The sequence below is a fragment of the Neofelis nebulosa genome, chromosome 1 (genome assembly GCF_028018385.1).
Source record: "Neofelis nebulosa isolate mNeoNeb1 chromosome 1, mNeoNeb1.pri, whole genome shotgun sequence".
In the NCBI taxonomy this organism is placed as follows: Eukaryota; Metazoa; Chordata; class Mammalia; order Carnivora; family Felidae; genus Neofelis; species Neofelis nebulosa.
Window position 1 is genome coordinate 221116313 of NC_080782.1, and position 18797 is coordinate 221135109.

At 35.8% G+C, this 18797-nt stretch overlaps 1 protein-coding gene across 1 annotated transcript in view; it reads left to right on the forward strand.

Annotated features, from left to right (window-relative positions):
- RB1 (RB transcriptional corepressor 1) overlaps positions 1-18797 on the forward strand; it is a 177250-nt gene that overhangs the window by 59458 nt on the left and 98995 nt on the right. The window contains 5 exon segments of the mRNA XM_058685648.1: positions 892-1034; positions 3188-3265; positions 6100-6209; positions 7315-7392; positions 10040-10127. Coding sequence (XP_058541631.1) covers positions 892-1034; positions 3188-3265; positions 6100-6209; positions 7315-7392; positions 10040-10127 — 497 coding nt within the window.

The window sequence follows — 18797 nt, forward strand, 5'->3', positions numbered from 1 at the left end:
TTTTTTTTAACAGGTTGACTAAATCAAAATCTAAATAAGATCTATACCTTATGACTGGTTGATACGCTTTTGAGACAAAAAAACTTCCTTTTCTATCTGTCTCTTGTTTTTTTCTTGTAACTGATTTATTAAGTAATTAGGTGGTTTATTCTGTGCAGCTTCACATGGTTTAATTTTTTCTGACTGCATTTTGTTATATAGTTTAACATGTTCCTATATTCTCTCAATTTCCTGTAAATTGGTGGTTAGGCCCGGAGGCAGTTAATACATTTTATATTTAGTCATTTGTAATCTCTTTTAATAGTTGAATCCATTTTCAGTTTAAATGGGGAATACTGAAAACAATACAGAAGGTTTTTAAAAAATCACCCTTTATCATATTATAATACATATATATTAATATTTACATATTAATATATATATTTTTAAAAGCATAACTTATTGTGGGTTTTGCTCAAACTTTAAAATTTTATTTATTTTTATACTATGTCTAGCAATTAAATCCATAAATACTTACTCTTTTTAAGACTCTCCAAGATAGGAAACATTTTTTTCCCTTACAGACTGAGTAGGATACATTTAGAGTAAGTTTATAAGTTGGCTATTTCCCTTGCCTTCTCCATATTTGCCTATAGGGCTTTACATCTTGTTTATAATTGTTTCTTTTTGGGCTGGTTGGGGGCAGAAGAGAATAGGGATGGCAGAAGCTATTATCAGTAAATAAAACAAATATTCAATAGATAGATGAGACTATTAGCCTTTTAATGAAGCCTAATAAATAAAAGTAGCAGAATGTTACCAAGATTATTTCTGATCCCCCGAGTTAGAATACTTCATTATTTTATACAGTGGAATGTGCAATTGTTCTTATCTAATTTACCATTTTTACAGAAACAGCTGTAATACCTTTTAATGGTTCACCTCGAACACCAAGGCGAGGTCAGAACAGGAGTGCACGGATAGCAAAACAACTAGAAAATGATACAAGAATTATTGAAGTTCTCTGTAAAGAACATGAATGTAATATAGATGAGGTAATTTAACTTCATGATTTCTTTAAAATGAAGTAGATTTAGATATAAGTTCTTCCTAACAGTATATACTTCTTTCGTGACAAGTTGCTTTTGTAATTAGTGCTAATTCTTTTGCAGCAAAATATTTAGAAAAAAATTACTTTTCATATTAAGTTACTTTGGTTTTAAAGAGAGTGCCTCCCTTGTTCAGGAATCGCTGCAAGGTGCATCATTAAGGCAGTAGTTTTCAAATGAATTTGTTCTTTGATTCTTCTGTGGCTATTGATAATTCCTAAGTTTTAAAATACCCTGCAAGAAAATCCTGGTGTTAAGTAATATCAACATTAAATTGCTGTTCAGCCTATACACTCTTTCCAAATATTACACCAGATACTAATGGATGGTAGAGGATATACTTGAACATCCTGGAATTGCTTATGTTGTTCACAGAATCTGGGGTGTTGGAATTGGAAGGAATGTTAGAAACAATGTACCCAACCTCCTTTTAGTAATGAGTGAATGAGCTTCTAGAGATTGATAGCTAATTACTAACAGAGTCTAGACTTTGGTAAATCTGCTACCAGTTTCTCCTTTTAGTGTACAGTGCTGTTTCTCTCATAGATTGTTATATTGTCCACAGTTCACTACTGCCAGATAGCTGTATGAAATGTTGCATCTTTGAAATTTCTCTGTCAACTGGGAAGGAATGGAGTATGATCTCAAAATTTAGTTTAAGAAGTGTTGGAATGATTTACCAAGATACCTAAATTCTAGTACTGTGGCTTTTGTCAATTTTAGCAAAGATACAGATATATACCTGTGGATATAGATGTATCAACTTTATACATGTGTGTGTGTGTGTGTGTGTGTGTGTGTGTGTGTGTTTTACTTTCTAGAATCACAAATAATCTTTGTTAATAAGCTGACAAATGTAGTTGAAATATTTTTTAACCCAGTCTATTGCTAAGTCCCTTAAGATAATGAACAGACATAAATACAGTTTGCTAATTCCTGGTTGTTAATTCTATGGATTTCAGAACTACTTATAAAATTTTATTTCTAAAATCAGGAATAAATGATTAAAATTTTTTCATTTTAAATAACTTCTGTAACTTAGAATATTTATGGGAATGATTTTTAAAGTGTAGCTGATTAAAAACTATGGTAGCCATTGACATTAATTAATTGACAGTGGGTATTTACATATAATGTTTTTGGTTATATATTGATTAGTTACATTTATGGCTATATAATTATTGGTTAGTTAATACTAATTGGTTAGTTAAAACTACCTACTTTATAAATACTCCAGTTAAGTGGGAGTTAATTAAAAAACAAAATAAGTAGTACAAAAGCCAATTTTTATAACTTATATGTGAAGTAGAAGATATGAACTGATATTATTTCTACCTTAATATATGTAGACTTCAGATTTTGAGAAGTTAAATGAAAATAAGTAAGTTGTTTAAAATTTTGTAACACACTGCAAGTGCACAATAGCCTGGAATATGACTCCAGGTTTCCTGTTACAGTCTTTATTATCTATGTTAAATAAATGTAGGATGCTTTTGTATGAAAATGCATCATTCTACAAAATATTTTTATGTGATTTTGAATTGAATTATGGGGTATCCTTTATGTGTGTGAAATTATTTTCTTGTAAAAACAGGTTATTTTCCTAAATTTCTGCAAAAATACTTGACTGTTCCCTAAACTAGCTATCATGATAAATATGAAGTGGCCTAAAAATATGCTCCAGGGAGAAATCAGAGATAGTAGGGAGAAGTAAAGAGTCTTGGCTTTGATGATACATTGGGTTTTAATTCCAGCTCTGCCACTTCCTAGCTGTGTAACTTTGGTCAAGTTGCCCAATTTTTTGGAGCCATCTTTTCATCATTTGTTAAATGCAGAATACTGAGATTGGTTTCAATGGGTTTTCTTCTTATAAATCCCGTTTCATTAACAGTCCTCTACTCCACTTCCATTCTAGGACTTGAAATCTGCCTCACGTAAATTAAAAAGTAAATAATGGAATTGATTATAAATAAGTATCACATTAGGTTGAATGTAAGTCATTGATTAAAATGTCATTTAGCACTTTCATTCTAGTGTTAAAAGTGACAGAGATTAAGGTTTTTATTTTAATGGCTGTGTTGTAACTTTATCTTTTTCAGGTGAAAAATGTTTATTTCAAAAATTTCATACCTTTTATGAATTCTCTTGGAATTGTAGCTTCTAATGGACTTCCAGAGGTAGGAAGGAAAAATTAATAAAAAGTTAATGTGTTTTGGGACTTTTGGGAGGGAGGAATAGCTGTCTAATTTCTTAAAGTTGCTTTGCTGTATATTAAATATTTTTTGCCCAAGGAAAGAAATCTAAGTAGAATTGTGCTAAGCGAACTTTATATAAGTAACAGAAAAACCTTTTGAGTATATATTCAGATGTATAAATAAGCAGCATTTATAATTTTTACTAGAAATTGATTTATACTGAAATTTTTAAAAAATCAAAGTGTAGGCTTTTGGATTTCTGAAGGCCATTATATTTAAGTACAGTATAATTAAATATGCACAATCAAATTTTGATTCTGATTTGCTCTACATCCTTGAGCATAGGATCCATGGATTGATGCTATCAACATTATTGGCATTACTATATTATGGAGCATCTCTTTGGAATACTTTAAACTACTTAATTGAAAAGAAATTTGGTTGAAATGGCTGTGATTGTACTGCAGAAATGTTTTACCTTACTGGTGTGCCATCCATCTTTGTTTCTTTTCATATTTTGCCTCAAATATCTTGCTCTCCAATGAGAACAGAAAAACCTAGAACTTTACGTGGTAAGATGTGGAGAAAAGAATACTTAGATAAATGATGAACAACAAGTACTCAGTGCTAAAGCAATGTTTTAGAAGCACCTGGTATTAGTTATCAAGACCAAAAGACGTGGAATCAGATAGCTAGTCTGCTGATTCTACTCCCCAAATTGGTAGCTAGTCCTTGAATTAATAAACTTACTCATCCAACAATCATTTATTGAGTGCTTAATGTGTGCCAGGCATTGTGCTAGATATTATTCATTAGAGATTTAACTCACAGTCAACAAGGTCATAGTGCGAAAAAGACAAAGAAATAGAACATTAGGGGAATCTGCGAGAGTCTGATACAAGTCTGCACATGGTGCTGTGATATCCACCTAATCCGAAGTGGGGCAGATGGGTTTTGTGGAAAATTGTTTGGAGATGTGATTTCTGAAGTGAATAAGCTTTATGAGAAAAAAAGATATTTTCGGTGTTAGAAATTATAGATTCAAAGGGACAATGATTTATGATAGTTTGGTCTGTTCAGTGAACTCCAGCTAATTTGTTAAGATTGGGATGCAGTGCAAAAGATACTAGAGAAGCAAGAAATGGGGTCAAATGTTGTATTACTGAGCTTTCTTATCAACTGATGTGCCAAAAAATAACCTGTTCACAGCTCTAAAGAATTTTGGACACTCATAGTAGTTTTTCTTCCCTCATTAGAAAGGATTACAGTTTTAGTAGAAATCCTAAAATAAACTTTACCCCAGCATTTTAAAAAAATGTTTGTTTGTTTGTTTGTTTATTTATTTTGAGAGAGAGAGACAACGAGTGTGTGATTGGGGGAGGGGCAGAGAAAGAAGGAGCTAGAATCCCAAGTAGGCTCCACACTGCCAGTGCAGAGCCTGACATGGGGCTCGAACCCACGAACCATGAAATCATGACCCGAGCGGAAACCAAGAGTCAGATGCTTAACCGACTGAGCTACCCACACCCCCGCCCCAGCATCTTTCTTAAATGGTTTTTTAATGTTTATTTATTTTTGAGACCGAGAGTGAGTGGGGGAGGGGCAGAGACAGGGAGACACAGAATCCGAAGCTGGCTCCAGGCTTTGAGATGTCAGCACAGAGCCCCATGCAGGACTTGAACTCGTAAACCACAAGATCATGACCTGAGCCGAAGTCAGATGTTCAACCCACTGATCCACCCAGGCGCCCCCCAGCATCTTTCAAATAGCAGTAATAGCTGCCAGTCAATAAATGATTGATAATTAGCGCCTCACTAAGATAGGGCACAGTGATTGAACCTAATTAACATGAATAGCTGTTCTATCTAAAAAACTTACATAGAAAAAAGTTTACACTAGCTGGATTTCTTCCTACCACTCCTTTTAAAATTCAATTTTAGTTCTGTCAGGTTAGAAATATTTTGTCTTTAAAAGTCATAGCAGAAGTCATGCCAAATAGTTATTTACTGGGCATTGGTTTTTAAATTATGTTTAGAAAATAATGAATCAGAACTTACAAAAGAATTACAGATTCTAACAAATGAGATGAAAAGGTATTTGAGATTAGGAATACATTGTGATATGTTAATTGGGCGGGGAGTTGGAATGCCACCAAAGAATTTAGAAAAGATAGGCAGAATGTATAATCAGGAGGTTTGTTATAATGTTTGAAAAATATTCTTTTTTTAATGTTTATTTAGAGAGAGAGACAGAGAATGAATATGAGCAGGGGAGGGGCAGAGAGATAGGGAGACACAGAATCGGAAGCAGGCTCCAGACTCAGCTGTCAGCACAGAGCCTGTTGCAGGACTTGAACTTGCCAAACATGAGATCATGACCTGAGCCAAAGTCGGATGCTTAACCAACTGAGCCACCCAGGTGCCCCTGAAAAATATTCTTATATTCATAATCATAGTGGAAGATTAAAAGTGAGGGATGTATGGGCTATTTGGAGCATCTTGGCAATTAAGTTGATTAAAATAATACTTATTTTTGTCTTACAGATCTGTCTCAGTACTATTTTGTGTTATTGGTGATCATTGTCTACAAAAAACTCTAATGAATGGGGTGCATGCATAAAATCCGTTTAAGATTAGAGTTAAAAAGATAGCAATTTTTTAATGTCACTTTTAGATATGCTTTATTACTGCATGTGAACTCTGTCTATATTATAAAATTGTATGCTGTACAAAGATTCTTTAATTAAATCTGTACTTCATGGACTAAGAGTGAAATGATAGGAAAAGGATAATCACCAGTATTTTTTTTCTTTTGAGGTGGAAAGTCTCTCTAAACAATATGAAGAAATTTACCTTAAAAACAAAGATCTTGATGCAAGATTATTTCTGGATCATGATAAAACTCTTCAGGCTGATCCTATAGACAGGTATTGTACATGGTCTGTTTGTTGAGATGCTTTTGCTATAACATTATAGGTTGATATTGATACACGTAGGTTAAATAGGTTTTTGTTCAACTTTGTGATCTTTAAATTTTTTTTTTTTCAACGTTTTTTATTTATTTTTGGGACAGAGAGAGACAGAGCATGAATGGGGGAGGGGCAGAGAGAGAGGGAGACACAGAATCGGAAACAGGCTCCAGGCTCCGAGCCATCAGCCCAGAGCCTGACGCGGGGCTCGAACTCACGGACCGCGAGATCATGACCTGGCTGAAGTCGGACGCTTAACCGACTGCGCCACCCAGGCTCCCCATGTGATCTTTAAATATCATTTATAATAAGTTACTTCAAATGCCTTTCTATAAAGCTGATAAGCATATATTAACAAATAGAGATTTAATGTGAATTATTCTCTATAACAACTATTTTTTATTGAATATAATTTTTAAAATGTGCATGAAAAGAAAATTGTTGAAGTAATTAGTTTACTTAAGTAGTGGTCTCTCTTTCCCACCCTTTCATCTATTTATATTGCTTGGTTCTTTTTTTAAATGTTAATACAAAAGTATATTCTCTTGAATTGTCATGTATAATCCTAAAATAGGAATGATTGAGAGTAATTACAAAAAATTTATTATGTTTATGTCATTAGCATGAAGTTTTTGAATATGTAACTGAAAATCTATATAATTTATAGGTTAAATACAGAATGTTTCAAGTTTAAGTCAAAGTAAGATCTTTGGAAGGCGTAATAGTTAAGAAACTTAAGCTTTGATATTTTTTAATACTGAACAGCTTGGTTAGTAATACCATCTAGCATTTAGAGATAGCATCTAACTTTCACTTTAAAAAAATTTTAAAAGCTTTTAAAAAATTGTTAATGAATTGGTGCACCTGTTTTTCATAAACCTAGTGGAAGAAACCCAACTTAAAAACAATGGTGAAAAAAATAAAATTTGATTTACTTAAACAGCTTTTGAATCATCTGTTTCCTATCACTTGTTATTGACTTACCATTTTGTATGATGGTAATATACTGCTCTTTTGATTCATAAAGCACAAACTGTATATTAATGACTTTATCATTACTTAGTTTTGAAATGCAGAGAACACCACGAAAAAGTAACTCTGATGAAGAGGTGAATACGATGCTTCCGCAGACTCCAGTTAGGTATGAATTTTCTTTTGATTTTCACTGTTGTTATTATTCTGTGCCTTTATAGTCCTTTGGGTTTGTTCATTCTATTGTATATTTGTATATACACACAACAAACATATTGAGTGGTCTTTGCATGTCAGGTATTTTACTAGTTGCTGAGGATATGATTATTAGACATAGTTCTTTCTGTCCTTAAAGAATATAAGCTAGAGTGGGAATGTGTTCCGTCTCAGTAAATAAAGAAGAAAAAGATGTATTATCCTTTGCTCTGCATAAACTTGGATTAGAAGCATTTTTCTGTCCTTTTCCTCACTTTCTACATCTAATCTGTTACCAAGTCTTGTTGAATCTACCTTTTAAATACCTCGAGTCCATCTCCTGTTCTCCATTTGCAGTCTCACCACCCTTGTCCAAGATCTCTTTCTCTTTGTTTTGGATTTTTTTGCAGTAGCCTCCTAATTGATCTTGCTGTGTCTACTCTCCTCACTTTTCCTCTCTCCCCACCACTAAATATATTCTCCAGAGAGCCCCAGAATAGTAATCTAGAAATGTGAGTCAGATCATGTTCACCATATTAAACCTTTGATTGCTTCCTGTTGCAGTTGAAATGCACATTCCTTCACAGTGCCTATAAGATCCAGCTTCTGTTGCCTCTCTCACCTCATCTTGTTTGCCTGCTCATGATGAACTAGCCAGTTTCCTGAATGCTTAAAGCTCTTCCTTTATACTTGAAGACCTTCACACTTGCTTTTCCCTCTTCTTGAAACTCGTCCTTCTTTTTTTGCTTCTGAATTACATGGTAGTAGTTTGCAAGGGGATGGACTAAGGAGGACATAGAAATTGACCTCTCAATGTGTCACAGTGGTTCTTAACCAAGGGTGCAAATTAGAATAACCTGAGGAGGTATTTTTCTAAACTACACGTGCATAGACCTGATTACCATACACATAGTCAAAAATCCATGAACTGCTCTATTGCAGTAATTCAACTGAGAAATGCTGAATATCCAAGCCAAGAGTAGGCAGTCGAAATAAAGGAACAAGAACAGGTTTGATAAATATTTGATGAATATTTGATGAATAATATTCAGAATATTATTCATGAGGCATTTATGGGATATGAAGAAGTAGTAAGCAGAAGGATATAAGCTCTTACAGATTTGAGAATCATCAGGGAAAGTTAAAACCATAAAGAAAGATGAGGTTGCCTGAAGTAAAGGTATGTAATAGCAAGAATGGCTGACTAAGGGCTGAACCCTAAAGAATGCTAGCATTTAAGGACTAGATAGAAGTTAAAGAGAATGAGAAGGGGCCTCAGAGGATGAAGCCAAAAAAGCCAAGGGAGGGAGGGAATTTTAGGAAAGAGCAGGTGTTTGAGTGTCACATGTTTGAAGGAAATCAGGTATCAGAACAAGTGAGAAGGATCTTTTAGTTTTAGCAATTAGTTATTTGTGGCTTTAGTCAATGTGGCTTAAGTAGATTAGAGGATGTACAAGTTATAAAAGCAATAATGTTTGAAAGGTGAGAATGTACAAATATCAGTTGAGAGAGGTATAATGGTTCGGTGTAGAGGCAGCTGGGTGGCTCAGTTGGTTAAGTGTTCGACTTCGGGTGAGGTCATGATCTCACAGTTCAGGAGTCTGAACCCCATGTAGGGCTTTGTGCTGACAGAATGGAGCCTGCTTTAGATTCTCTGCCTCCTGCTCTCTCTGCCCCTCCCCCACTCGTGCATGCTCATTCTCTCTCCCTCTCAAAAATAAACAAACATTAAAAAATAAAAATAAAGCAAAATAAAATAAAAATGTTAAGTATTTATAAAAAAAATAGTTTGGTATAATAACAAAGATGATTCAAATTAAAACCAGGGATGTTTGACATGTTTTTTCCTAAAAGAAGACTTTCACCAAAAGAGTTTAGAAGATGTAAAGACAAGTTCTTTTTCCGAACTGAGTAATTCTTACTGAGGTTACAAAAAAGAGGAAGAAAATTCTCACTGAACATGTTCACTGGACAATATTTAAGGAACCTTTCAGCCATAAACATTCTATAGTTCTTTGCACTATTAAACAGTACCTATAGTAGCAATGTGCTACCATTCCAAAATTGGAACATTAGTATTTACTGTACAACACACACACATAATTATAGCATTAAAGAAATCTTAAGGGACTGACCCAATTTTATGCTTTAACAGTGGTGACTTCTAAAATGTTTGTTTCATCTTGAAAATCCTTGTAAAGTCATGTGTTTCTTCATTTGACTTAGGGTATATGCTACTGTATTTGAAAAACTTTAATTGTAATGTTTTCTTAAATTACCATTTTGATAGCAGTTTATATGTGCTTTTCCTAAAATATCATTAATTTTGCCAATTAATTGTGTACTGAAATGTGGTTTTATTCGTAAATAAACATATCAGTGTTTTTAATTATGATCTTAGTGATTATGAACATGTTCTTTCCTAAAGGTTTAAGTAAATGTAAGTCCTTATAAATAACAGTACACTAAGGGCTTTGTAAAGTCTTATTTCAGAGAACTTCTTAAATATAAACAAGAAATAGTGAGTTTGAAGATTTAACTTGTGAAATAGGTAAATAGATACATTTTATTTATTTGCTTTCCTTCATTGCTTAATATTCTTCCTATTTTTTTTTCTCTAGGACCGTTATGAATACTATTCAACAGTTAATGATGATCTTAAATTCAGCAAGTGATCAACCATCAGAAAATCTGATTTCCTATTTTAATGTAAGCAATAAATGAAACTTTATTATTTTGATAAATTTAAAATTAGAAAAATTATTAAAAATACTGAATATTTTTTTAAACATCTCCCAACCAACATGCCCTTGTCTGTTATCTTATTTCTTGCTTTTTTGAAATCTCCAAATTAGATGTTGGTAGTACTGTTTCACTTAGTGCTATTTTTGGATTTTTTTCACGTTTAATCTTTGCCTTGCTTGTTGACAAATTCTTTCTTGCAACTTAGACTTCATTTCTGATTTCATTTTCTTTCTTCTTCAGATACATATTTTTTTGTTTTATTTTATTTAAATCCAAGTTAGTTAACATATAATAATGATTTCAGTAGTAGAATTTAGTGATTCATCACTTACATATATAACATCCAGTACTCATCCCAATAAATGCCTTCTTAATAACCATCACCCATTTAGCCCATCCCCCCTTCCCTCCAGCAACCCTCAGTTTGTTCTGTATTTGAATCTCTTATGACTTGCCTCCCTCTCTGTTTTTATTTTTTCTCCCCTTCCCCTATGTTCATCTGTTGTGTTTCTTAAATTCCACATATGAGTGAAATCACATGATATTTATCTTTCTCTGGCTTACTTCTTTCACTTACCATAATACATTCTAGTTCTGTCGCAACTTCTTGATTGCCAAGTAGTGTTCCATTGTATGTATGATTTTATTTATATCTTCTTTATTCATCAGTCAATGGACATTTGGGCTCTCTCCATACTTTGGCTATTTGATAGTGCTGCTATAAACATTGGGGTGCACGTGCCCCTTTGAATCAGCGTTTTTGTATCCTTTGGATAAATAGTAGTACAATTGCTGGGTCATAGAGTAACTCTATTTTTAATTTTTTGAGGAACCTCCATACTGTTCTCCACAGTGGCTATGCCAGTTTGCATTCCCACCAACAGTGCAGAAGTGTTCCCCTTTCTCTACATCCTCACCAACATCTGTCGTTGCCTGAGTTGTTAGCCATTCTGACAGGTGTGAGGTGGTATCTCATTATTGTTTTGATTTGTATTTCCCTGATGCTGAGTCATGTCGAGCATCTTTTCATGTGTCTGTTAGCCATCTGGATGTCTTCTTTGGAGAAGTGTCTATTCGTGTCTTCTGCCTCTTGGTTAACTGGATTATTTGTTTTGTGGGTGTTGAGTTTGATTTTTTTAATAGATTTTGGATACTAACCCTTTATCTGATATGTCATTTGCAAGTATCTTCTCTCATTCTGTCAGTTGCCTTTTAGTTTTGTTGATTGTTTCCTTCACTGTGCAGAAGTTTTTTATCTTGATAAGATCCCCATAGTTCATTTTTGCTTTTGTTTCCCTTGTCTTTGGAGTCAAGTAAGAAGTTGCTATGGCCAAGGTCAAAAGGTTGTTGTCTGTTTTCTCCTGTAGGATTTTGATGGTTTTCTGTCTTACACATAGGTTTTTCATCCATTTTGAGTTTATTTTTGTGTATAATGTGAGAAAATGGTTCAGGTTTATTTTTCTGCATGTCACTGTCCAGTTTTCCCAACACCATTTGCTGAAGAACTTTTTTCCATTGGATATTCTTTTCTGCTTTGCTGAAGATGAGTTGACTGTACATTTGTGGGTCCATTTCTGGGTTCTTTACTCTCTTCCATTGATCTGTGTGTCAAATACATATTTAAATAATTTCCTCAGTGAGTGTCAGTTTGGGATGAACTTAAAAGGTTTGTGTTTTGTTTCTTAAAATTTCTTTAGTCTTACTTTTTGTCAAGTAGTTTAGCTGAATCTTCAATTCTAGATATTTACTTTCTCTTAGAAGTTTGTAGATATTATTTTGCTATTTCCTGGCTCTCCTGATTGCTGTTTAAGAAATCTGTGAATCTGACTGTTGTTTCATTATAGTTAGTGTATATTTTCTTTCTGACTGCTTTTAAGATCTTTTCTTTGAATGTGGTATTAGGATTTAACATTTACCATATCTCTATAGTCTTTTTTTATCCTGTTTTCAGCCCATTTTTATTTTCATTTCTTGTCTGAACTTGTGTGTATTGCAGTTTCCAATTCCTATAGACCTGAGTTTGACATCTGAAGGGCCCTTGCTGTGCAAAAACTAGAGAAAGAATGAAATAATGAAAACTGGGGTGCCTGGGTGGCTCAGTCGGTTGAGCGTCCGACTTCAGCTCAGGTCATGATCTCACGGCTTGTGAGTTCGAGCCCCATGTCAGGCTCTGTGCTGACAGCTCAGAGCCTGGAGCCTGTTTCAGATTCTGTGTCTCCCTCTCTCTCTCTCTCTGACCCTCCCCCGTTCATGCTCTGTCTCTCTCTGTCTCAAAAGTAAATAAACGTTAAAAAAAAAATTAAAAAAAAAAAATAATGAAAACTAACATGTAGGTTGCTTGCTTGCTTCTTCACTCCTTATTTAAATTTAAATGAAGGTTAGGATTCACAGAAATGCTCATCCATGGAAATTGGATAAGGCCAAGAAAATTATTACAATTTGCCATATTCCAATAACTCTGTGCTCTGTATGGTTAACATTTATTTTTTTTTTAATTTTTTTTTTAACATTTATTTATTTTTGAGACAGAGAGAGACAGAGCATGAACGGGAGAGGGGCAGAGAGAGAGGGAGACACAGAATCGGAAGCAGGCTCCAGGCTCTGAGCCATCAGCCCAGAGCCTGATGCAGGGCTCGAACTCACGGACCACGAGATCGTGACCTGAGCTGAAGTTGGACGCTTAACCGACTGAGCCACCCAGGCGCCCCTGTGTGGTTAACATTTAATACCGTGACCTGCCTGTGGCTTTGTCATACTCTGTTGTCATCTTCTTGCTTATATGCCCCCCATGAATTAGCAAAGTATTTTGTCAACATATTCCTAATTGTGTTGGCTCAGAACTGATTTTGTTTATCCAAATTGCTTGAAGTTGCTTTTATATGTGGATTATCTGTAGCACAAGAATATTTCCCAAAAATAGCTACTCAATTACTTAGAACTTCTAAAAGAAATAATGATAGAAGTTAAAAGAATGATAATCTCTTCGTTCTGTTTTTAAAAATGTTGATTTTTGAGAGGGGGACAGGAGGGACAGACAGAGGGGGACAGAAGATATGAAGTGGGCTCTGTGGTGACAGTAGAGAGGCCAGTGAGGGACTCGAACCCACAAACTGGGAGATTGTGACCTGAGCTGAAGTCAGACGCTTAACCAACTGAGCCACCCAGGCGTCCCTGTTCTCTTATTTTTATTTCAAGTTTTTATTTAAATTCTCGTTAGTTAGCATATCTGGTAAAATTGGTTTCATGTGTAGAATTTAGTGATTCATCTCTGACATTAACACCCAGTGCTCATCTCAAGTGCCCTCCTTAATGCCCATCACCCATTTAGCCCATCCCGTCACCCAGCACCACTCCAGCTACCCTTTTTGTTCTCTATAGTTGAGACTTGTATGGTTTGCTTCTCTCTTCTCTCTCTCTCTCTCTCTCTCTCTCTCTCCCTCTCTCCCTCTCTCCCTCTCTCCCTCTCTCCCTCTCTCCCTCTCTCCCTCTCTCCCTCTCTCCCTCTCTCCCTCTCTCCCTCTCTCCCTCTCCCCCTCCCCTGTCTCTCATTTTCCCCCAATAATCTATCTTCTCAAATTCATTTTGAATATTTCCTCCAACATTTTGAGTATGTAGGAGCTCTTTTTTTATTTTACATTATTTTAGTTTGGCAGAATATTCTACCTCAGGGGCATTCTCTGGAGCTCAATGTAAAGTTTAACATTAAATGCAGCTTAACAGCCTAACTGCATTTTTTCCTATCTAGATTGCAAATTGCTTACCTTAAGAGCATGTTTTGAGGATCACTAAGTTCTTTGAGTTTATGTCTTTATTAGTTCAGGTTTCTTTGTTTTTATAATGAATGCCATCTTCTGTAAGTAAAATCTTAGAAGTTGTAGGCATTTAAGTGAATGTTTTGGCAACAGTGACTTTATTTTTTTTAAGTAATTAATTTTTTAAATTTACATTCAAATTACTTATCATATAGTGCAACAATGATTTCAGGAGTAGATTCCTTAATGCCCCTTACCCATTTAGCCCATCCCCTCCTCGCACAACCCCTCCAGTAACCCTCTGTTTGTACTCCATATGTAAGTCTCTTATGTTTTGTCCCCCTCCCTGTTTTTATATTATTTTTGCTGCCATTCCCTTATGTTCATCTGTTTTGTATACTTTTTGTTGTTGTTGTTGTTGTGTTTTGTATCTTAAACCCTCATATGAGTGAAGTCATATGGTATTTGTCTTTCTCTGACTAATTTTGCTTAGCATAATACCCTCCAGTTCCATCCACGTAGTTGCAAATGGCAAGATTTCATTCTTTTTGATTGCCAAGTAATACTCCATTGTGTATATATACCACATTTTCTTTATCCATTCATCCATTGATGGACATTTGGGCTCTTTCTTGGCTATTGATAGTGCTGCTATAAACATTGGGGTGCATGTGTCCCTTCGAAACAGCATACCTGTATCCCTTGGATAAATACCTAGTAGTGCAATGGCTGGGTCATAGGGTAGTTCTATTTTTAATTTTTTGAGGAACCTCCATACTGTTCTCCACAGTGACTACCAGTTTGCATTCTCATCAGCAGTGCACAAGAGATCCTTTCTCTTCATTCTCACCAGCATCTGTTGTTGCCTGAGTTGTTAATGTTAGCCATTCTGACAGGGGTGAGGTGGTATCTCATTGCGGTTTTGATTTGTATTTCCCTGATGCTGAGTGATGTTGAGCATTTTTTCATGTGTCGGTTGGCCATCTGAATGTCTTCTTTGGAGAAGTATCTATTGATGTCTTTTGCCCATTTCTTCACTGGATTATTTGTTTTTTGGGTGTTGAGTTTGATAAGTTCTTTATAGATTTTGGATACTAACCCTTTATCTGATATGTCTTTTGCAAATATCTTCTTCCATTCTGTTGGTTGCCTTTTAGTTTTGCTGATTGTTTCCTTCAATGTACAGAAGCTTTTTATTTTGATGAGGTCCCAATAGTTCATTTTTGCTTTGGGTTCCCTTGCATCTGGAAACCTGTTGAGTAAGAAGTTGCTATGGCCAAGATCATAGAGGTTTTTGCCTGCTATCTCCTTGAGGATTTTGATGGCTTCCTGTCTTACATTGAGGTCTTTCATCCATTTTGAGTTTATTTTTGTGTATGTTGTAAGAAAGTGGTCCAGGTTCATTTTTCTACATGTCACTGTCCAGTTTTCCCAGCACCACTTGCTGAAGAGACTGTCTTTATTCCATTGTATTATTTCCTGCTTTGCCAAAGATTAGTTGGCCATACGTTTGTGGGTCCATTTCTGGGTTTTCTGTTCTGTTCCACTGATCTGAGTGTTTGTTTTTGTGCCAGGCAACAATGACTTTATGACAGGAGAGGCTTCTTTGTTATTGTTTCTAACATATGTGTGCTGTTTTCTTTCCCAAAGAATTATTGATTTTATAGAATGTGAAATTTTTGAATGACAGTGTTCAAATTTATTTATTTATTTTTTAGAGGTGAGGGTAGAAAGTGAGTGAATAGGGGAGGGGCAGAGGGAGAGAGTTGTTTTTTTTTTTTTTTTTAATGTTTATTTATTGTGAGAAAGAGGGAAAGACAGCATGATCAGGGAAGGGGCAGAGAATGAGAATCCCAAGCAGGCTCCACATTGTCAGTGCAGAGCCTAAGGATCTCACAAACCATGAGATCCTGATCTGAGCTGAAATTAAGAGGCAGATGCTCAACAAACTGAGCCACCCAGGCACCTCAGGAGAGAATCTTAAAAAGTCTGCATGCCCAGTGTGAGCCCAGTGCAGGACTCCATCTTGTGACCTACCATGAAATCATGATCTGAGCTGAAATCGAGAGTCAGATGCTTACCCAGGTGCTCCAGTGTTCATATTTCAAAGAAACGTATAATTAAGCTTGGTTTTAGAAAGCTTATTTTGTTTCACTCTTTTTTTATTTAAATTTTTGTTAGTTCACATACAGTGCAGTGTTGGTTTCAGAAGTAGAATTCAGTGATTTATTGCTTCCATACACCCAGTGCTAATCACAAGAAGTGACCTCCTTAGTACCCATTACCCATCTAGTTTGTCTCCTACACCTTCCTCTGTCAATCCTGTTCTCTGTGATTAGGAGTCTCTGGTGGTTTGGTGCAGCCACTCTGGGAGACAGTATGGAGGTTCCTCAGAAGATTAAAAATAGAACTACCCTATGACCCAGCAATTGCACTACTAGGTATGTATCCAAACAACACAAAAAAGCTGATCTGAACCCTAATGTTTATAGCAACGCTATCAACAATAGCTAAATTATGGAAAGAGCCCAAATGTCCATCAACTGACAAATGGATAAAGAAGATGTGGTGTATTTATACACAAGATATTACTCGGTGATGAAAAGGAATGAAATCTTGCCATTTGCAACAGTGTGGATGGAACCAGAATGTATTAATGCTAAGCAAAATAAGTCAGTCAAAGACAAACATCACATGATTTCACTCATAGGTAGAATTTAAGAAACACAACAAATGAACATAAGGAAAGGGAAGGAAAGATAAGATGAAAACAGAGGGAGACAAACTATAAGAGACTCTTAAATGTAGAGAACAAACTGAGGGTTGCTGGAGGGAAGGTGAATGGGGGAATGAGCTAAACGGGTGATGGGCATTAAGGAGGGTGCTTGTTGGGATGAGCCCTGGGTGTTTTATGTAAGTGATGAAACTCTGGGTTCTACTCCTGATACCGATACTATGCTCTAGGCTAACTAACTTGCATTTATTTTTTTTATTTTTTATTTTTTTTTTAATTTTTTTTTCAACATTTTTTTTTAATTTATTTTTGGGACAGAGAAAGACAGAGCATGAACGGGGGAGGGGCAGAGAGAGAGGGAGACACAGAATCGGAAACAGGCTCCAGGCTCCGAGCCATCAGCCCAGAGCCTGACGCGGGGCTCGAACTCACGGACCGCGAGATCGTGACCTGGCTGAAGTCGGACGTTTAACCGACTGCGCCACCCAGGCGCCCCTAACTTGCATTTAAATTAAAAAAAATAAAGCATTGTCAATAAAAAAAATAAGAGACTGCTGTGGTTTGTTTCACTCTCTTCTCTCCTCCCATTCCCATATGCATAATACATTCTAGCTCCATCCACACTGCTACAATGGCAATATTTCAATCTTTTTGATGGCTGTGTAATATTCCTATGTATATGTGCATGCGTGTATGTGTGTGTATACCACATCTTCTGTATCCATTCATCAGTAGATGGACATTGGGTTATCTCCATAGTTTGGCTATTGTTGATAATGCTGCTGGAAACATTTGGGTGCATGTATCCCTTTGAATCTATTTTGTATCCTTTGGGTAAATATCTAACAGTGCAATTGCTGGGTTGTGGGGTATTTCTGTTTTTAACTTTTTGAGGAACCTACATACTGTTTTTCAGAGTGGCTGCACCAGTTTGCATTCCCACCAACAGTGCAAGAGGGTTCCCCTTTGTCCACATCCTTGCCAACATCTGTCATTTCCTGAGTTGTTAATTTTAGCCACTCTCACTGGTGTGAATGTGGTTTTAATGTGTCTTAATGTGGTTTTGATTTATATTTCCGTGATGATGAGTGATGTTGAGCATCTTTTCATGTGTCTGTTAGCCATCTGGATGTCTTCTTTGGAGAAGTGCCTATTCATGTTTTCTGCCCATTTCTTAACTAGGTGGTTTTTTGGGTGCTGAGTTTGAGAAATTCTTTGTAAATGTTGGTTACTAACCCTTTATCAGATAATGTCATTGCAGATATCTTGTCCCATTCTGTAGGCTGCCTTTTAGTTTTGTTGATTGTTTCCTTTGCTGTGCAGAAGCTTTTTTTCGGTCCAATAGTTCCCAAGAGGTTCTCTAGGATTTTGATGGTTTCCTGTCTCACATTTAGGTCTTTTATCCATTTTGAATTTTTGTGTAAGAAAGTGGTCCAGTTTCATTCTTCTGCATGTTCCCATCCAGTTTTCTGAACACCATTTGTTGAAGAGACTGTGTTTTTCCCCATTGGATAGTCTTTCCTGCTTTGTTGAAGATTAGTTGACTCTATAGTTGTGGATCCATTTCTGGGTTCTCTATTCTGTTCCATTAATCTATGTGTCTGTTTTTGTGCCAGTGCCATACTGTCTTGATGATTACAGCTTTGTAATACAGCTTGAAGTCTGGGATTGTGATGCCTCCTGGTTTGGTTTTCTTTTTCAACATTGCTTTGGCTATTTGGGGTCTTTTGTGGCTCCATAAAAATTTTAGCGTTGTTTGTTCTAGCTTTGTGAAAAACTCTGGTGGTATTTTAAAAAAAATTTTTTTTTTTTTTTTTGGGGGGGGGGGCGCCTGGGTGGCGCAGTCGGTTAAGCGTCCGACTTCAGCCGGGTCACGATCTCGCGGTCCGTGAGTTCGAGCCCCGCGTCAGGCTCTGGGCTGATGGCTCGGAGCCTGGAGCCTGTTTCCGATTCTGTGTCTCCCTCTCTCTCTGCCCCTCCCCCGTTCATGCTCTGTCTCTCTCTGTCCCAAAAATAAATTTAAAAACGTTGAAAAAAAAATTAAAAAAAAATTTTTTTTAATGTTTTTAGTTTTACTTTTGAGACAGAGACAGAGCATGAACAGGGGAGGGGTAGAGAGAGAGGGGAGACACAGAATCTGAAGCAGGC